The sequence below is a fragment of the Uloborus diversus genome, chromosome 1 (assembly GCF_026930045.1).
Source record: "Uloborus diversus isolate 005 chromosome 1, Udiv.v.3.1, whole genome shotgun sequence".
NCBI lineage: Eukaryota > Metazoa > Arthropoda > Arachnida > Araneae > Uloboridae > Uloborus > Uloborus diversus.
In genome coordinates this window covers 138,575,670-138,595,148 of record NC_072731.1, presented here as the reverse complement: position 1 = coordinate 138,595,148, position 19,479 = coordinate 138,575,670, and the positions used below count along the sequence as shown (strand labels likewise).

The 19,479-nt window shown below is 33.0% G+C and overlaps 1 protein-coding gene across 1 annotated transcript in view; it reads right to left on the bottom strand.

Annotated features, from left to right (window-relative positions):
• Positions 1 to 3,377: 3,377 nt before the first annotated feature.
• LOC129232402 (uncharacterized) overlaps positions 3,378 to 19,479 on the bottom strand; it is a gene marked incomplete in the record, with an annotated part of 141,006 nt that continues 124,904 nt past the window's right edge. Inside the window, 3 exon segments of the mRNA XM_054866550.1 lie at positions 3,378 to 4,251; positions 9,688 to 9,831; positions 14,316 to 14,534. Of these exon segments, the coding sequence (XP_054722525.1) occupies positions 4,075 to 4,251; positions 9,688 to 9,831; positions 14,316 to 14,534 (540 nt within the window).

Here is a 19,479-nt window from a genome sequence, read left to right as displayed (position 1 = left end):
CAGAATTTCAGAGAAAAACCTTTTTTTAACATCCAGCACTATTTTTGTTAAAAACCAAACAGTGGAAATTTTCATACGAATCTTGAGCGTGTATGCACTGTCTTTTATACTGATAATGAGTCTTGGTCTACCACGCCATCTGAACTTGAATTTGTTTTCATTGGCCAGCTAGTTGAGGTACAAATTTGCATAAATCACTTGTTCCTTAGCAATTGTCAAGCAGTGTACTTAGTGCATCATTTTTATTGCTTTAGCTCTTCTATTGATTTTCTATTATAAAAGTAATGTGTGTAGTTGAGAAATATTCTATTCTTCCCCTTTTCATGAAACATAAAGCAAGCGTTTTTCTATTAATTATGCTGTTTCATATCTAAGCATTTTTTTCCCCCTTTAATCTGAAGTGCATTAAAATATCCTTTTCTAAAGACTTCTTTCGCTTCCTTATGTAAATTTTAATGCAGAATTAAATTTTTTCTCTAAATTTAAAATGTGTAAAAGAACTATATCTGTAACTTAATATTGCTTCCATTGTATACAGTTCAGCTATATGCATACCAAATGAAAATTAAAAAAAAAAAAAAAAATGCGGTGAGGCTTAAACTTGCAATAAACGTTTCATACAAATCTGTTAAAAATATAAGGATCCTTTCCTGTAGATCTGAAGTAATATGTGCAATTTTTATAACAAATTTGTGGCTAACAACAGTGGCTTTCTTCAATGCATTTGTTTTTGAAAAAGACTAAGGAGAGCATTCTTCATGTGGTGCATCTTTAATGTTTCTCATTTTTCCACATTAATAATTTTAAAGTGTTAGATTTAAAGCACTGTGTAGAATTTTCACAACAGAAAATAATATTCGTATGGAAATAAATAGTTTTGGAATAAAACAACTATTTTCATTTGGATGCACGAAAAAAAGCTAAGTAAATTAACCTGGTTTTTAGAAATTACTTTCCCAGATCTTAATACTTAAAACAAACACACAGTGATGTTAATAATATAGCTGCAACGTTTGAATAAGGCTTATTATATGTACAGGAAAGTTGTACAGTATAACTTTGATGTAATGATACCCGATTTAACAATTTCCTCAATATAATGATGTCCATGATTTAACGGTAACTTTTTTCAGTCTCTGGACAATTGATAAATCTGGGTTATACTGTGTAAGTATAATTTAGACTCACATTGATAAACTTAGTTAATGTAAAATAAATAACTAATATGCATCAACTATATATTATGTTGCCATTTATTTAGTTCAAAAAGTTACAAGGCATTGTGAACTACTTTAAAACCCCTTCAGACCTGGTGTCCGTTATACCGGACATACACTTTAAACAGCTGCTAATTATTTAATAATTGATTAAATTACTTGATTTTTTTTTTGTAGTTGACTCTTTACATTCTGTTTATTATAATCTGTGAAATAATTTTTTGTTTTGGGATTGACAACACTGACATATAAGGATTAAGAGATAGAGAGTGGCTCATTTTTCCAACCATGGATTCTTGTATGAAAAGCAAGGTTTTTTTCCTGATTTTTTAAAAAAATATATAATTTTTAATCAATTGTTTCAAACGCTTATATTATGTTTTATTACTGTTTAAACAACATTTTATAATGAAGTTTGGTATTTTATCGTCTTTTTATATGAAATATTAATTTTAAAAATATAAGTCCAGAATATTGAACGTGCCATATCTCTTTTAATTTTTCTCCTACGAACCTGAAATTTTGTCTATAGGATACCCTTTATAATATAAACATTTTTGGTCAAGTATTTCATAATTCTGACTGAAGGGGTTAAAAACTTAGGCTCCTAGTCATCTCTCTGTTTAATTTTATACCAGGGTAGATGATAGTATAAATATTAAAATAAAACTTTTAAAGTAAAGGGAAAGTTAAAGTTTTAAAAATATTCTGTACTCCCCCCCCCCATCTATGTCATAAAACAAATTCATACTGTTATCCAAATGTAAAGAAGGGGGAAAGTATCGAAAGAGCTTTAAGCTGATGCATGCTGCAAATATCTTTTGCATTCAATGTTATTTATATTCTTTTTTCAACTCACAAATACTATTTAAAAGTGTAATTCATCACAACTTGTCCACATAATCTACCAAATGTTAGTAATTAAGATCAGATTTTTAGGTTATTCACTTTTTCAATCGTTGATCACAAAGAAAAGGGGAAATGTGCAATCATTGCAAAAGAGGAAAGTGCCAATGCTCAAACCAAATTTACTCCAATTATTTGAATAACAAATTATTGGCGTTCAGAAAAAACTCCACGTAAATATTAATTAAAAAATAGTAACTTTCTCTTAACCCTACAGCATGAACTGATGTAACTTCTAAATTGTATGCTTGACTTTTATTATGAAATGACTCATTTTGAGTAGCAATTTTGAGTAAAATGCGTGCAAAGTTCTAACTATAAAAGTTGACTTTCATTGAAAAGTTTTTCAAAATCATGCTGTATAGCAGCACCTTACAGGGCCTGATTAACGCACAGGCACCAAAATAGGGTTAAATATTTTTCTTCCTTCTCTTTTTTTCAAAATTACTACTTTGAAAATGTGGATTTTCTTGTGAAAGTAGGCACCAATTTTACCAGACCTGAGCATCACCTTGACTTGATCGGGCCTAGAGCACCTACCAGCGCTTGTCCAAAACCAAACATCTTTAACCGTTAATACTAGTCATCTCCAAATTTTTAATTTTGGCACATGTACCTCTTTGTTTATAGATTTTCAGCTCTTAATTGACTGCAGTAATCCAAATTCTCGTTTTGTGGACTGGACGACTTTTTACTGAATGACTATAAAATTTGCCCTTTTCTGAAATTGGTTGCTCATTGCAAAGGTCGTTTACTATGAAAAGTTCTTTCTTCTATCAATCAAATATTTTTCTCAGTAAAATAACTGGTCAGGGCTTAATTCCATAATATTACTAGTCATTAAATTTACAGTTATAATTTCATTAAATGTCAAAATAAGTAATGTTTACATTGAAACGTAATGCTCTTTCTATCTGAATAACTGTAGAAAATGCAATAATGCAATGCAGAATGTAATTAAGTTTTGACTTACTTTTAACTTTTGAATATGGTTTCATGTTCAATGTAACATTGCAGGTGACAAATTTTATAATGAGATAAATTGCTCTCCTTTGTTATGAAATTTTTGTACAACATCCAGTCTTTTGCTCATATTTATTGTTATGTATTTTACATTGTTTTTGTGTATATAATATATTTAATATTCTCAAAAGTGCTTTTGTATTTGTAATAAAGTAACTACTAAAGTATACTCTGAATTTTGTATGTAAAGAATTTCACAAGCATTCTTATTATATAAATGTTTATTGTGACTAGCATATTCAAAAATATTATTTACACATCTCTATTTTAAAATGTATAAAAATACATACATATTTAATTTTACAGAGAAGTTTTGCATACATTAAGTTAATTTATGTTTAATTTGAATGGGCATAAGCTAAATCAACGACTGCAGCTATTACTGGTATTTCAGAGCAGAATACTCATTTTTTTTTCTAAAGGCATTCAATTCTGTAATCAGTAATTAAAAATCAAAACTTGGTTTTAAATAATCTTTAAGCATTAATTAATAAAAAGAAGCAAATAATAAGTTTTAAATGCCAGCTGAAGCTTTTAAATTTACGCAAAAACCATTACTGTCCTTACATAACATAAAACTTGCTGAAAACCATCTTTAAACTTCAATTATCTAAACCGTGAATTGTGACCAATTTTATATTTCAACCTGTTTAATTATTTATTCATTATATAGTAAAACTATCTTAGGTGAACGAACATCTTTGGTGTAGAATTACCAGAAAATTCACCTTTCAGTGCACCACTTTAAAAGATTGCAATTATCAAAAATAAAACGTTGAATATAGTAGGATTAATATGAACATTTACAATGAAGTAAATAAAATATGATTGAAAAATGATTTATACAGCAGAACATGATTAAGTTAAAATCTGGTATCTTTGTATCACACATGGAAGACACTTGGCTTATTTTTTGACTCTCTTTCTCTCAACGACAAATAGTGGTAGGTATTGGAGTAGCTGGTGGAGAAGGTTTTGGGAAAAGATTCTTGGGTGAGAATGGTGATGATGTTTTTGCACACAGCCTAGAAACAACTGGCTTGGTGGCATTCTTTCTGAAACGGCATTGAAGCTGTATATACGCCTTCTCAAGTTCAATTATTTCCTGCAATAAAAAAATTACATTACCTGAATATTAAATTTCATTGCATTCAAATGGTGCAATATATATATATATATATATATATAGGCCATTGCTCATACTTCTCAGTAACAACCAATGCCTTCTTAATACTGAATGCCTATCACATTTGCTTAAAAAAATGAACCTGCGCCAGTAAACTTGCAACGCTACCTGGCCACAATACAAGGATGGCATTGCTATGGTGATGGATTCAAACAGTTCAACTCAAATTGTTAATTGGTTAATTTCAAAATTTAAATTTAGTAGTTAACCAATTGTGTTCAAAAAAAAATTATTTTGCTCTGCTATTAATTTCAATCAAATTCAACCTTTGATAGATGGTAGTAGCAAGAGTACCGAATTTACTTATTGGTATTACTTTTGCTTTATGTTACAAGCGAAAAAGCGACAGGCATTTAGTGTTAAGGAGGCGTTGATAAGAACACACAAATCACTAAAACTGAAGATTCTGAGGCAATGTACCATTGAATAAATTCAAAGTAGTAAGAAAACATGCTTAAATAATGTCGAATCGACTTTAAACATCCTGTTTAAATAATGTTTTTCAACTGATTGAGGTAATACTTGAAACATAAGATTCAGTAATCTATATTTTAAAGCAAACATTAAAATTCTGCTTGTACAGTCAATTGCACTTCCTCTGTGTAGAAATTTAATATCAGTTGTTAGTAATCAATCAAAATCTAAAGTCCTCTTTTGATAGACATTTGAATGGAGGAAAATGTGTATTTCAGATACATACCAGAGTTTAAAATAGAATAAAAATGAATTATTATATTTTTCACTTGTCTTAGAAAGAAGATCAAATTGAATGTTTTTTTTTTTCAAATAAAATACACTGGCCTCAGAAAGTTAAGGTACAACAAGTTTTTCAATGATCACCATTAAAAAAATGGCAGTAACAATAAAATGCATAGTTTGCATGAATGATAATGACAAACTTTATTTATGAAAAAAACGATAGCTGGCACTTTAATTTTATAGAAAAGAACATATCTTTATGAGTGAGAAGAAAATATGCAAATATCAAGCTTTTGTACATTAGTGTGTAAGTTGTGTTGATTTTCAACTGTTGTTGTCAGTTTCGGGGACAATAATCAATAGAATTTAGAAAATGTCTCAGAGATGTCGTTTAAAAGATTCGTTAAGGTGGCAGGTAGTTGGATGGATAGAAATGGGATTGTCGCAGGCTGATGCTGCTAGATGTCTCAATGTGTCTCATAGTGTTCTTCAGCGACTTTGGGATGTTCGCTTATGCTGGGCAAGAGAACATGTTTCCTGGACCCAGCAGCAATGGGCGTCTGTGCTGTTCGCAGAGGAGTCCAGATTTACATTGGAGAATGATTCAGGGCATCTACTGATCTGGAGGAAACAGCACACTAGATACCATCAATCCAACAATTCAAAGACAGTTATAGAGGAGGTGGAATCATGGTTTGGGCAGAGATCTCGCTCGGTGGTCACAATTACTTGCATGTGTTCTATGGAGGAACTCCGACTAATCTGACATATCGGGATGAGATCCTTGATCCATATGTCCGCCCATATGCTGATGCTATTGGTAATGACTTCATTCTGATGGATGAAGTCATTACCAATAGTCACTACCAATGCACGACTTCATGGAGTTTGGATTGTTGAGGAGTGTCTAGAGGATCACGGTTTGGAACGAATGGAATGGCCAGCTCGATATCAGGACCGGAATCCGATAGAACATCTTTGGGCCTATCCTGGCAGACAGGCTTCTGCCTTAAATCCTCCTCCAAGGTCGTTACATGAGCTGGAACAAGACTTTTTCTGTGTCTGGTCTTTGCTTCCTATTCCAGTGTCCGAAAACTTAATAAGCAGCATAGAAAATTGATGCCGCCAAAGCATTTAAATCGGGGGTACACATTCCTTTTCAGAACTCATTTTTGTTTGTTTCTATGACATTTTACTACATAATACTGTGATGTTGTGTTTTCTTCAAAAATGGACTTTTCTGAAAAGATTGCTTTTTTGCAATAAATCGTTTTTGCTATACGCTTGTACAAATTTCTATGATGCATTCAATAAAAATCTATTTAAAGCACATATCCTCCAAATCTTTTGTTTCTACATTTATTCATTTGTAAAAAACCGGTTGTACCTTAAACTTTTTGAAGCCAGTGTAGTTCAAATTTCGTGATAATTTAAAGCATTGGTATCGTTCTAGTATTTTACTTCTTATGAATTTAAAGGCAGATATTAAATAAAAATATTTCATGACGATACATTTTTAAAATACAGTTGTTTCCAAATAATATGTAAACTTTCACCAAGAGCTCTTTTCTTTGAATTAACTTATGGAAGATGTGTGCACATTTTATTTTATATAATAGACTCCCCTTTTACGCAGGGGTTACATTCCACAGAGATGCTGCGCAAATCAAAACTGCATAAATTAAGATTTCATAGTAGTGATAGATAAATATTTATACTAAGTTTAAGGTGCATTTATTCCGATAAATATGCAAAACATGCATACAAAAAACCTGAATTAACTTATAGTTTATAAAAAAGACCTGGTTATGATATTCTTTTTGTGTTTCTATTTAGTTTTTTGTGGGGCATTAACGTTTCCATGATCACTCACATCATTTCCATGATGAGATCTTTCTCAACTAACAAATCAAAAAGATCATTTGTCATTGTCAAGGAATGGCTCAAAATTTTCAGAGTAAAAGCTTTTGGTTGCGTGTCATCGATGTCGATATCCTCATTGGTTTCATTCTCCTTTGTCACTTCTAAAAGCTCTTCTTCCAGTGAGTTCTTCTTGTGTGAGTTTAATAACCAGGGACGATCCTAGGGTGTTGGCCACCCGCGTGCAAAGACCTGATGTGCTGCCTCTCAAAAGTAATTTGCATATTTTGACTCATCTTTAATATCTATATAAATCATTCTTCAAATTTTCTGTACCAAGTTCTAACTTAAAAAAGAAAGGGGGGAAAAAACAGAAGAATGATGAACTTATAAAATGGAAGAAAAGTTTTACAGTAAGAAACTCCTTAGGTACAATTTATATCTTTGAAGAAAGTAATATATACCAAAATTTACTAGTCTTAAAAACGCATTTTATAGTCCGTCTTTGGTGACATCAGAGGAAGGACGGAAGAGGGGGAAACGGAAAGCGGGAACGGGGATTGCTCCGAGAAAATTATCGAAATTGGCGTATGAAAAATAGTTTTAGTTAATCTTTGGTTGTGTTCGGTTGCAAGGACAAAAGAGTCGGGTATATTCAGGGTGCATGAAAGAAATTTTCGAAATTGACGTCAAATATCGCAATTTTAGGAACTTTTTCGAAATATCAGGTAATAGTAATGTTGGAGTTCTTTCCTAAAATTCTTTCAAAATTGAAATCAGTTTGAAGCTATTTTTATGACCGTAGCGTAGGAAGGTTCGGCACTCTTCATAAAAATTTTCCGAAACTGAAGTTTTAAACACACAATTTTGGTTACCTTTGTTGATTACCTTTGTTGATGTTGCTAGAAGGAGGGAGATTCAATCATCTCCCATCGAAAGTTTTCGAAATTGAAGTTCGAAAATTTAGGCTGTCTTCCCCGACGGTAGGGGATCTAGCGGCTTTCCTCCGGTAATTTCTCGGCACTATTGTTTCAAAAACCGATTTTTGGCTATATTTGAAAACAATAGGGGAAACTTGAAAATATTCCGAGCCGAAATATTTTTCAGAACTAAATCCATTATAGGCTATTTTTTTTATAAGGAAGTGTTTTGGGGCTCCCAAGCGGATGTTTCTAAAAGCGAAATTTTACACACTATCTTTGGTGACGTTAACGAAACTTTGACACTTCGGTGGATCTTAACGGATGTTTTTCGATATTAATATTGGAAAAATACAACTATAGGTTATTGTCCACCTCACCTCGACGATTGATGGGTATGCCCTAGCGCGGTAGAAATTTACATAAGCTAAGCAGTTCTCCTCCGGAATTTTTTAGACATTGAAGTCCCAAAAACGTATTTTAGGCATTGTTTGATAACGATGGGACTAAGAGCGGGCGGGGGTTCGGTCTGCCCTCACGAACTGTTTTTTGAAACTGAAGTTAATTTCAGGCTAGTTTAGGCAGGAAGGGTTCTGTGGCTCCATGGAACCGTCTAAAAACGAAATTTTGGGGTATAGTGGTTGAATTGGAGAAAAGGGGGTCCGGGGTCCTTCCCCGAAAGTTCTTGAAACTGGTGTTTGAAAAACGTAATTTTAGTTTTTTTTCAATAAATTAAGTGAGAGGGGGTGGGATTTGAGGCCTCTCTAAAGACGCTAATTGAGACTGTCTTTGGTAGTAATCGCAAATAGTCCATCGCAAAAATTTCGGAAAAAGAAATCCGAAAAATATTTTTTTTTTCTTAAGAAAACTTGAATAAGGGAACAAAATTTTATAAAATATAAAATGCAAATGTTTACTTATATTTTAAAGATGCAGCACACACAAGATAAATAAGGCACTTGATTTGGTAATATGCTTTTCCCCTTCCAGAATTTTAAATAATGTTTTGACATAGTTTTAAGGATCAAGAATATTTTTGTGCGTTATGTTTGTGGAAAGTTCGGAAAATTTTCTGTTTGGCGATACTTTTACCGAAAAACAGTTTATTTCACCAAATTAATGATTTTATAGCATTGGAGGCATTGGCAAATGCTTAACACAGGCCCTGTAAATGCATATAAAATCACCGCCTTCACTTCAGGTGTTTCGTTTGAACAGATCAGTTATTTGCACACTCTTTCTTTTTTTTCCCTAGTAAAAAATCATCCTTTATTTGCTGCCCGCCACCCTTCTGTACCCTTATTTCATTAAAATTATGACATATTTTTTTCTAAGTCGGGCAGTTTTTAGGAAGATTAAAAAATTGTGATTAGATAAAAGTGTCAAGAATTGTACTTGAAGTACAATTGATAGTCCTTTTAACTTCATGTCTAATATTCAGAAAAAAAATTGGGTTGGTGAAAATTTTTGAACTTTGACGTTTCTGCACGTTTTGAAGTATGATGAGTCATTTTAAATGTTGCGATCTCTCATTTCTTAACAAATAAAATGTTCGATTTGTAATTAATTTAAACAAGGCTTTTAAATTGATTTCTTTGATTCTGCTTTTGCCAATAGCAAACCTTAGTAGAAGCAATTATTCGTAAGAGCCAAGAACTTATAAAAAAAAAACAAAGAAGAAAATTTTGTGATGGCCACAACATTGTACTACTTTATATGAGTATCAGAACTACATCTCAGCAATGAAAAATGCAGTACCAAAGTTTTGAAGACAGAAATTCTTTTACAGACATTGCTAAAAAAAGAAAATGTTCTTCAAAACATTTCAGTCTGGCCTCATTTAAAAAAATAAATAAATAATATAAAAAACACACACCTTTGTTTGCTTAGAATATGTAATCTGTAGCTTGTTCAATTCAATTAATTTTTGATTGAGTAACAGATTAAGTTCATCTGCTTTTTGTTCGGACAAGTTTAATTTCTCTTGTAGCCGTTCCGTCTCCTGCTTCATGGACACAGTCTGGAAAGAAAAAAAAAGTTTTGAGTCTTGAGGTTTAAGGTTCTGCTAAACCAACTGGCTATTATTGTGAAATATTTAATATTGTTCTGTACTCTGAAAAAGCAATTGAGTTTCCAGTGGACTTTTTGAAAAGGAAATTATGCAATTGAAAAAATGCAGAGTATGATTTGTAACTTTTTATGATAAAATTTTTTTAGGGTTTGAGGGGAGGTTGGAATTTTGGGGTTTTTCTCAGAGTATAAATGCATCCTTCTCAAAATTCAAGGGCACTTCAAAAATCATAAATTGCACACACACACACGCACACACACACACACACACAAAAAACTATAATAGCATTCATTTGCAAAAGAAACCGTAACTAAAATTCTTCATTGAATGCTTTCATAACAAAATATTTTGTCATATTAGTTCAATATTTGCTTCATACTTCTGATGTGTCAAGTCATCTGGTCCTAGTCAGTTAATTAGTCCATCATATCCCCTACTAAAGACTGGATGTTTCTTGCTGGACACCCATCACAGGGATGTTTCGGCCTTCAGTCGCGTTGCGCTCCATGCTACTTTTTCAATAAAGCTTCTTTTTATCCCTCTGATTTCTCTTTTTGTAAGTGTTGCTAGCATTACACATGTCCTTACGTCTTGGGGATCTTACGGTATTAAATGTGTTGATTTGGAAAGCTTTTGTACAAAGTTATATTGAAAAAACCATCTTGTCCTTAATTTTTGCACACCAGTGTATATTTTGATAAGATGCTCCCGTTTTTTTTTGGTAAAAATAGTGTATTAAAAATTATCGGCAGAGAAATACTGTAGGAAATCTAAAACAAAAACTTTACTTCAAGAACCAGTTAACATAAGAATTCTAAGAAATTATTAAGACCACTCTTGAAGACATATCTAATCATGATAAAACTAAAAAATTTAAATGGAAATAATCGTAAACTGAATTTTTAAGCAGTATAATTGTTGCTGCAAGAACAACAAGTGATAGTTAAAGTATAGAAGTAATGTAGTTGGACTTACGTAAATAATACTGTCGTCTGCAGGTAAACGGTAGTATCTGCAGAGATTAGATTTCAAGATATTTGAAGAAATGTGTGGTGGATTCAGTACTAACAATAGGAAAATGTTAGAATTAAGACTTTTTTTTTTGCGCATCTTTTTCAGCATTAACCAAATAAGTGAGTATGTACAGTAAAGATAACGTACCATAGAATGGCAAAAATGCAAAAAAAAAAAAAAAAAAAAAAAAAAAAAAAAACTGCTGTTACTACCCTTTACCTGCACAGGGCAGAATAGACATATTTATGTAAAACAAATTGAAATCTTCCAACAAGCAGTCATATTGAGCTATTCCCTAACCAAGAACTTAGGTTTTAATGAATGGATACAGCATTTTAACTATTAAAAAATAATAAAAATATATTTACTTATTTACACAACTCAATTTCAAATTATTTCATTAGTTGTGGAAAAAAAGTCATAGATTACTTTAGTAACAAACAACATTGAAATGAAAAAAAAAAAAGTAATAGTTTCAAAATATACAGGGTAATTATAATTAAAGTTCCACTTTCAAAACGCTATAAAAATAAAACCACTGGTCAGAATGACGTCAAACTTCAACGGAATATTATCGAAGAAGGGGGGAACTTGATGGCAGAAGAAAAATAAATAGTTGGAATTTTTAGCAATAGATGGCGCTGTAAGCATCATATTTAATAATGGTCAACTACAAATGACAAATAAATCAAAAAATATTACCTAAGGTGTAAACTATACGTTAAAGCTCCGTACTATTCAGCGTGCACGAGGGTATTGGTGTGACACTGTTAGTTAAGTAAGCTCATCCAACCACATCGGATGGGAAAAATTGGTTTTTAATTATTCTGAGGCCGAAAACCGCATAAAAAGCATCAGTAAAAATCAAATCGGCCTTTAATTTTCGTGAAACTGGCGCAAAAGATGTTCAATATAATATACCTCGTTTTCTGTAACAAGTTGAAATCGAGAAACAGCATCAGCATGTTTTAAGACTGATTGAAGTGTTTCCGGGGTCACGTTTAGAATGTGTTGCGCAATGCATGCCTTCAGCTCAGAAAAGTTTGCAATCGGAGCACTGAACACAACAGCTTTCAGATAGCCCCATATCCAGAAGTCACACGGGTAAAGATCAGGTGATCGGGACGGCCAGGTCTTTCATTGAGACAGCCATAGTGAACTTCTCAGATGCGAAATGAGGAAAAAAACGTGTATTTGGCATTTTTATAACAACTTCAATGAGTCGAGCGCATGACAGGTGTTTTGATTTACATATTCTAACACTTGCAGCGCCATCTATTGCTAAAAATTCCAACTATTTATTTTTCTTTTGTCATACGTTTTCCCCCTTCTTCGATAATATTCCGTTGAAATTCGAGGTCATTCTGACCAGTGGTTTTATTTTTGCAGCATTTTGAAAGTGGAACTTTATTTATAATCACCCTGTATATGTATATGGTTTTAAAATAAAAGAGTTTTGAAGTTTGAAGAAAAAAAAAAAAACCCTGCGTGTAATCTGAAGTGACAGCGAATAATACCATGGCAAAAAACAATTTTGATTTTCAGTCAAAATTCAATTTTAATACAACAAATAATTGGTGGAAAATTTGTAGGGAACTTAAGAACTTCATTTTGCAAAGAAAAAAAGAATTTTTTCTTCATTCGATCAATTTTCCCTGAATTTTTGTTATTTTTTCAATATTCCCTGATATTTCCCTGAGTGATAAAGTTCCCTGACTTTTCCCTGATATCCCTGATCTGTCACCACAATGCATAATCTAAATCTGAAAGTCCCCTTATTAGTCTACTTACCCTTCTTTGAACCCTTTCCAATACAGAAATATCTTTCTTCAGATAAGGCGACCAAAAATGAACAGCATACTCCAAATGAGGTCTTACTAAACTCTTATATAAAGGCAACAGAACCTTCTTAGATTTGTTTGAAATAGATCTATTGATAAACCCAAGCATTTTGTTGGCTTAGTTACTTGCAATGTTGCACTGTTCACTAAACTTGAAATCCTGATTTATTAAGATACCCAGATCCATAACATTTTCTGCCTGACTAATGACTGAACTCTGTAAACGATAACTTGTACGTTTATTTCCATTACCTAAGTGTAGCACTTGACATTTCCCTACATTAACTGCCATACCCCATTTATTTGCCCACTTGGTAATATGATCTAAATCCTATTGAAGCTGTTTTACTTGTTTTTCATTTCCGACAATCCCCATCACTTTTACATCAGCAAAACAATTCATGCTTCCAGAAATATTATCACTGATGTCATTCATAAAGATAATAAACAAAAGAGGCCCTAAAACTGATTCCTGAGGAACCCCTCTTAAAACATCACTCCATTAGAATGATTTCCTCCCACAACTACTCTTTGCTTCCTACCAGTGAGCCAATTTCTACCCAAAGTAAAGTTTTTCCTCCTATTCTTATGTCAGCTAGTTTGCTGAGAAGAGCAACATGCGGTACCTTGCTAAAAGCTTTTTGAAAATCAATATAAACAACATTCACACATTTTTTGTTATCTAAAGCTGAGGTAACCTTGTCGTAGAAATGCAATAAATTAGTAGCATAGGATTTACCTTTCATTGACAGTGATGTTCCCATCAATTATTCTGAGGGTATACTCCCAGTAATCCATTGCACACAATATGTGTATGTGATCATATACATAATGTGTCATAATATGAAAATTTTTGAAGCTTGAGGGTATATGCTATATGTCTAAAAAATGTTTGAGAGTATATGGCGTACATGGAGTATAACCCTATGGGAACACCACTGATAATTGATGGTTCAGAACATCAATGTTTTTGGGCCAATATACCAATACCATCGATGTCTTAATTTTGAACATTGATGTTTCAATCGCACTATTACAGTAAAACCTGTAAAGTTGATTACTATTATCAGGTACAGAATTAGTCTTGGATCATATGTATCAACCCGCATAAGTTGGCCAGTAAAATACTGTACCGTAGGTGGTCAACTCACACAGGTTTCACTATACTATGAAAAAGACAAAATTAAGGAATAAAATTGGCAAAAAGTCATTTTTTAAGTATTGTTTTTCAGTGAAATTGCATTTTGAAGAGTACGGAGATTTTTGAATTGCTCACAAGTTTCGCGAAGCTTTTATTTTTACGATCACGGGTTATTATAAAAGGACCATTTTTGCAGCCTAAAGTTTGAAAATTGTTGATTTAGGGTCATTAAAAAGCGACTCTTAAGTTATTACAGTCAACATTAGATATGGTTAGCATTTCCTAATCTGAACTTTCCTAATCTTAATTTTCAACAACAAGCACAAAAGTAATCAGCACATACAGTAGATGAGTATTTAATGTTCAGAATTACTAGTTACATTGATGTGAGGGAAAGTCGGTAACTAACTAAATATAAATTAAGCTTGATTACTTACAGGAGTGGAAGACTTGTGGTTGAAGAATTCTTCATCATCTTCGAAAGCAGAATCGATTCGAAGAAAACCATTCTGATTCGAATCTGATTTACAGTGGCATGGGGAAGAACGATCTTCCAAGCGTCTTTGCATGTCTTCATTTTCACTTTGTATACGCATCAGTTCTTCTTCTTGATTTTTTAGCTTTTCTTCCATTCTGTTTAGCCTGCCTTGCCACATCTAAAAAGATACTGATATTCATATGACAGACTCGGGGAAAAAAATATATCGAGCAAGGCAGTACAAGGGCAATGATGCACCCCCTCAAATCATATGCAGCACCCCCAACCCTCTAAAACTTTCAATGGTGCAGTCTGCTTTCCCTTCTTGTGAGTGCCTCTGAAGATATGATTATGATACAAAACTAGTTTTCATTTTTACCATATGACAATCCCTACTTCCATATCTTTTCTGACACAAATGAAGGCGATGGAAAGGTGTCAAATGTGTGGAATTGTTTTTTAAATTACATTAATACTTCCCAGTGTTTTTAAGCACCCCCAACCTTCTGGAAAAATTACTACTTCAACGAAGTTGTAGGCACTTGGAATAGTTTACCAGAAGCAACTGTTACTTGAAATTAGTGCTCGACCGATGGCATTTTTTGGACGATTGGCCAATGCCAATTATTGGCCGATCATTCAAAGATGGCAGATTGTTTTTCTCCAAATAGCCGATGTTGATGCCCCCCCCCCCCAAAAAAAAAAAAAACTAAAGGAAATAAATTGCTAAGATTGTCAGAGATTTAAAGGATCATTTATTCATTTCACTTTATTTTCTTTCTACGAATAGGGAATTGTAATTACAAAAAAAAAAAAAAAAAAAAAAATCAGATTTCGACCTAAATTTCTATTTTACGATCACCCAATTTTTAAGTTCACAAGGTTTTTCGGGACATCTGTACATGCATATGTACCTAAGAACATATAGATGACTGAAATATCCATTTTGAATACCTCCTCAGTTAATTATCGCAAGTTCTCGTGTGATATCTTCATGCGCGTAAACTTGAGTCACTCAAAAACCTTATGAAATATTAAATTGAAAACTCATACGTATGTAGTATGATCTGAAAGTTCGAGTACAAGCTGTATAAAACCTTACCCTAAATAGTTCACATTACCGAAGCACATCTAGCTACAAAATAGTCACCTTGAGCAACTATGCACTTCTGCCAACGTTCGTATAGCTTTTAGACGCACTCTTGGAAGTCATTTTTCACAACTTCCTGTAAGGCCTCTTGCGCTGCTGCTTTAACTTTATTGTGGGGAAGAAGGCGACTTCCATGTTGAAGATGCACACTTTGATTGGTCAATGCTCTGATATGACAAACAAATAACATAATGTTTCGTCGGACTTAGCTCCGTGTGACTTTTACCTATTCCCAGCAAAAGAAAATTTGCATGGACGCCGCTTTCTTTCGTCAGATGAAGACAAGGACGAATTCAGAAAGTATTCAAGCAGGGGGCGATTGATTTTTTTTTTTTTTTTTTTTACCCTTTTACTAATTTCCAAACCTTCACCTCCTAACATCATGGAAAATCGTCTCAAATTAAGTTGCTTCTTCTTCTTTTTTTTTTTTTTTTTTTTTTGGAACTTCTATTTCTACAAAATTCTGGAGGAAGGAATCCCATCCTTTCTTTACCTTAATGTCATCGGTGTTGTATATAATTGTTTATTTTTAGACTTTAATTTAAAAAACTTTCCAGAGGAGAGTCTTCCGAAACCCATTTAATGACCGCTAAGATCGTCTAAAATTTGAGTTTTTGGAATTTCGAAAAACTCCCTGTACAAAGTTCTGATCCCTATCACTAAAGAGTTACGAGATGTGCCCCAATTGCATTTTTAAGACTTCAATTCCGAAAAAATTTCGAGGGAGAGCCCTCTCTTTTGTAACATAAACGAAGATCGTATAAAATTATGTTTTGGAACTTCAGTACCTAAAATTTCCGAAAGTGAGTTCCTACATCTTGGCTCAAGGAGGGGATGATCGCCCCAATCTCCCTTGTATCCGTCTTAGGATGAAGATAAAGGTGCATCACAGAAGGTTGCGAAAAATGACTTTCAGGAGTGTTTCCAAAAGTTATATGAACATTGGCAGAAGTAAGTCGATCAAGCTGACCCTTTGAAGGTGAATGTGCTTTGTGCTTGGGTAATGTGAATGAACTATTCTGAGTAAGGTTTTATACAGCTTGTCCTCGAACTTTTGGATCGTACTACGTACAATCTGTATAGGATGTAGTTATGCTTCTCCTTTTTTGACTGCTGTATAGTAAAAGAGAAAGAACAACAGCCAAAAAAAAAAAAAAAAAAAAAAGGAAAAAAAACAAAGACACTGTTTAATAACCAATTGATTTATTTTTTAAAATTGAATATATAACTAAGATTTCAGTAATAATGTATGGATTTCGATACATTATACATAGTTAAAAAATATTGAACTATGTCGTTTAATCATTCAAAAAAAAAAAAAAAAAAAAAAAATTACGAATTAAAAAAAAAGCAATGAAACCGTCAACAAATTACACAGTGAAAGTGGAAAGATAAATTACAATATAAAATCAGAATAGGAATATGTTTATACTTATTTAAGATTTATGAATATAAATGTTTGCATTTTTCTTAAAAGCTATAGCAGTGGCATAACTTTTTTGCTGAAAAAAGAAATAGCCATGAAAAGACTGAGGTTCTTAAAACGCAGCTACAATAACAAACACGATATTTATACCAAGTTAATAATAACTTAATGTACATATACTACTTGACCTGATGTTTGCACATATAATATTGAACAATTTGATTGTTTAACCTTTTATGAAGCACCAAAAACAAGTTCAAATTAACTTTTTCAATTTAACAATAATTTTCTGAAATTTAAAAAATAGCATAATAGAAAATCCTTGAAACATTTATAGGACATATTATTAAAAATGATGAAAACAAAAGTAACTTTTATTCATTGATTTTATAAAAATACATAAAAATAGTTACTTACAATAGAAAAAAGTCGATCGCTATAAATGATGCAAAAAAGATGGCGCATTACGAAATATAATTGAAACAGCAAAATGACATTTCTTGAGCAAAATAAATAATCGCTAAATATTTTTAAAAGCTTGAAACGGGGGGAGGGGGGTGTCACCCTCTGATTTTGCAGTTACTCGCAACATTAAACTTTGGCTCTAACTTCGGCAGCATTTTTTTAGTACAGAACGGCTACCACCAACGTCTCCGAAGAGTTTCCAAATCTACATCAGCACTTCTGAAGAAAAAATTCAAAAGTCTCTTTGATTTCCAAATTATGTCACCATCCAAAACGTCTTTAATCAATTTCTTCCATTAATGCTCTAAATTCTTTCTGACAATAGATCAGGGCTTCGCAACCGGTGTGCCGCGGTATTTTCGTAGTTATAATAAAAAGAACGAGTCTTGATGTATTTTATTTTAAAGTTACGACCGAATAGCGTTTGATCGTTCTTTAACTACTCAATTCACCCTGTCGATCTTGTGCAATAAGACATGTCCAAGAAGGGGAGAGGAGGGATTTACTGCCCCACCTCTTTTAAACTTCTAGTGATGCTATTACTTTCAGTTTTTGAAAACGGATTCTAATTTCCACGAAATCAACTAATTATTCAGAATTTTTTCTAAATCTTTCGCAAACGGGATTATCGTCCCCTCCCCCAGGCAGGGATCGTGCCCTCCCGCCCAGAAATTTAGCCACAGCTTTAACTTTTGTTTTCCTCTTTTCCGGTTCCGGTACTAATTTCATTTTATCGTAGTTTCTCAAAGCTCGGTTCTGAGACTTAGCAAACTGGAAATTAAAACCATATACTGTTCCCACCATCGTGAAGCTCTCATGGCAAAGATCTTACAAGATGAGCTGAAATCAGCTTTGGCTGAAGTCGTGAAAATCGTGAATTTCATAAAATCGAGGCCGCTTATAATAGTATACGGCCTTTTCTCCGTATACTTTGTGAAGAACTGGGGGGCAGGTCACCACTCTCTACTTCTTCATACAAAGATTCGCTGGCTTTCATGTGGTAAGGTACAATCAATAATTTTCGAATTGAGGGATGAGGTACGACAGTTTTTGATTTTAAAAAACGAAATGCAGTACGCCAGTTTGTGGCAAGTCAAATCTTGGCTGGGAAAACTAGCGTACATGGCTGACATTTTTGAACACCTTAACGAATTGAATCGGAAAATGCAAGAACAAGGAGAGAATTTGGTTGCATGTATGGGCAAACTAAACGGGTTCAAATAAAAAATTCAGCCTTGTGGAGAGAAGAAGTAGATCGTGGCTCATTGGCAGTGGCGGATACACCCGGCGGGCAACCGGGCATTTGCCCGGTGGGCCGGTCATGTTTCGGGCCGACCTGCCCTGTCTACAAACAATAAAATTTAAATACCGCTACGTAAATTCTCTAGCTTCAATCCCTCTTTACGCATGAGCTCAAGCCCGCGGATGGAGAGTGCAAGGCCGTCGCTAAGGGGGCCGTGGGGGTGTTACACCAGCCCAGTTTTTCAGAAAAGGGGCCGCCAATTTCATTTTAGTAATGCAATAAAAAACAGAAAAACAAGGGTAGTATTTAAAAGTTAAAATACTTTTGTCCATTTTTCAGTTTTATGTATGAATGGTAATTCACAATTGTTATGAATTGTTGATCATAATAACAATTGCAATGAAAGTGACGAAAAGTATTTTTTCAATAAAGATTTAACAGGAAATGCAATCTTAAAACACAATTTCGAGCATCCAAAATTCTGTATTATGAAGATTATTTAAGTAAAGACCTCCTAAATGTGCATTTCTAACTTTTTTTTTTTTTTTTTTTTTTTTTTGCGAAAAATAAAATATTCAATTTTTTTCCCTCAATATCCATCGAAGGGATCAAACAAATGGTTGAAGACCCTTCAATTTAAAAATGATTATATAAAAAACTATGATTCTCAGGGGCAGCTGACACACCGACCTTTTCTACCATTTACCTCTCCTATTTTTTTAAAAATATCATCCTGCAAATCAGAGTTATGTATATAGAAAAATACACAGGCCCCAGAAATATGGTTTAAATAAGAGAAAAATTAAAATTTAGCGAGAAAGATTGAAAATATTAAAATT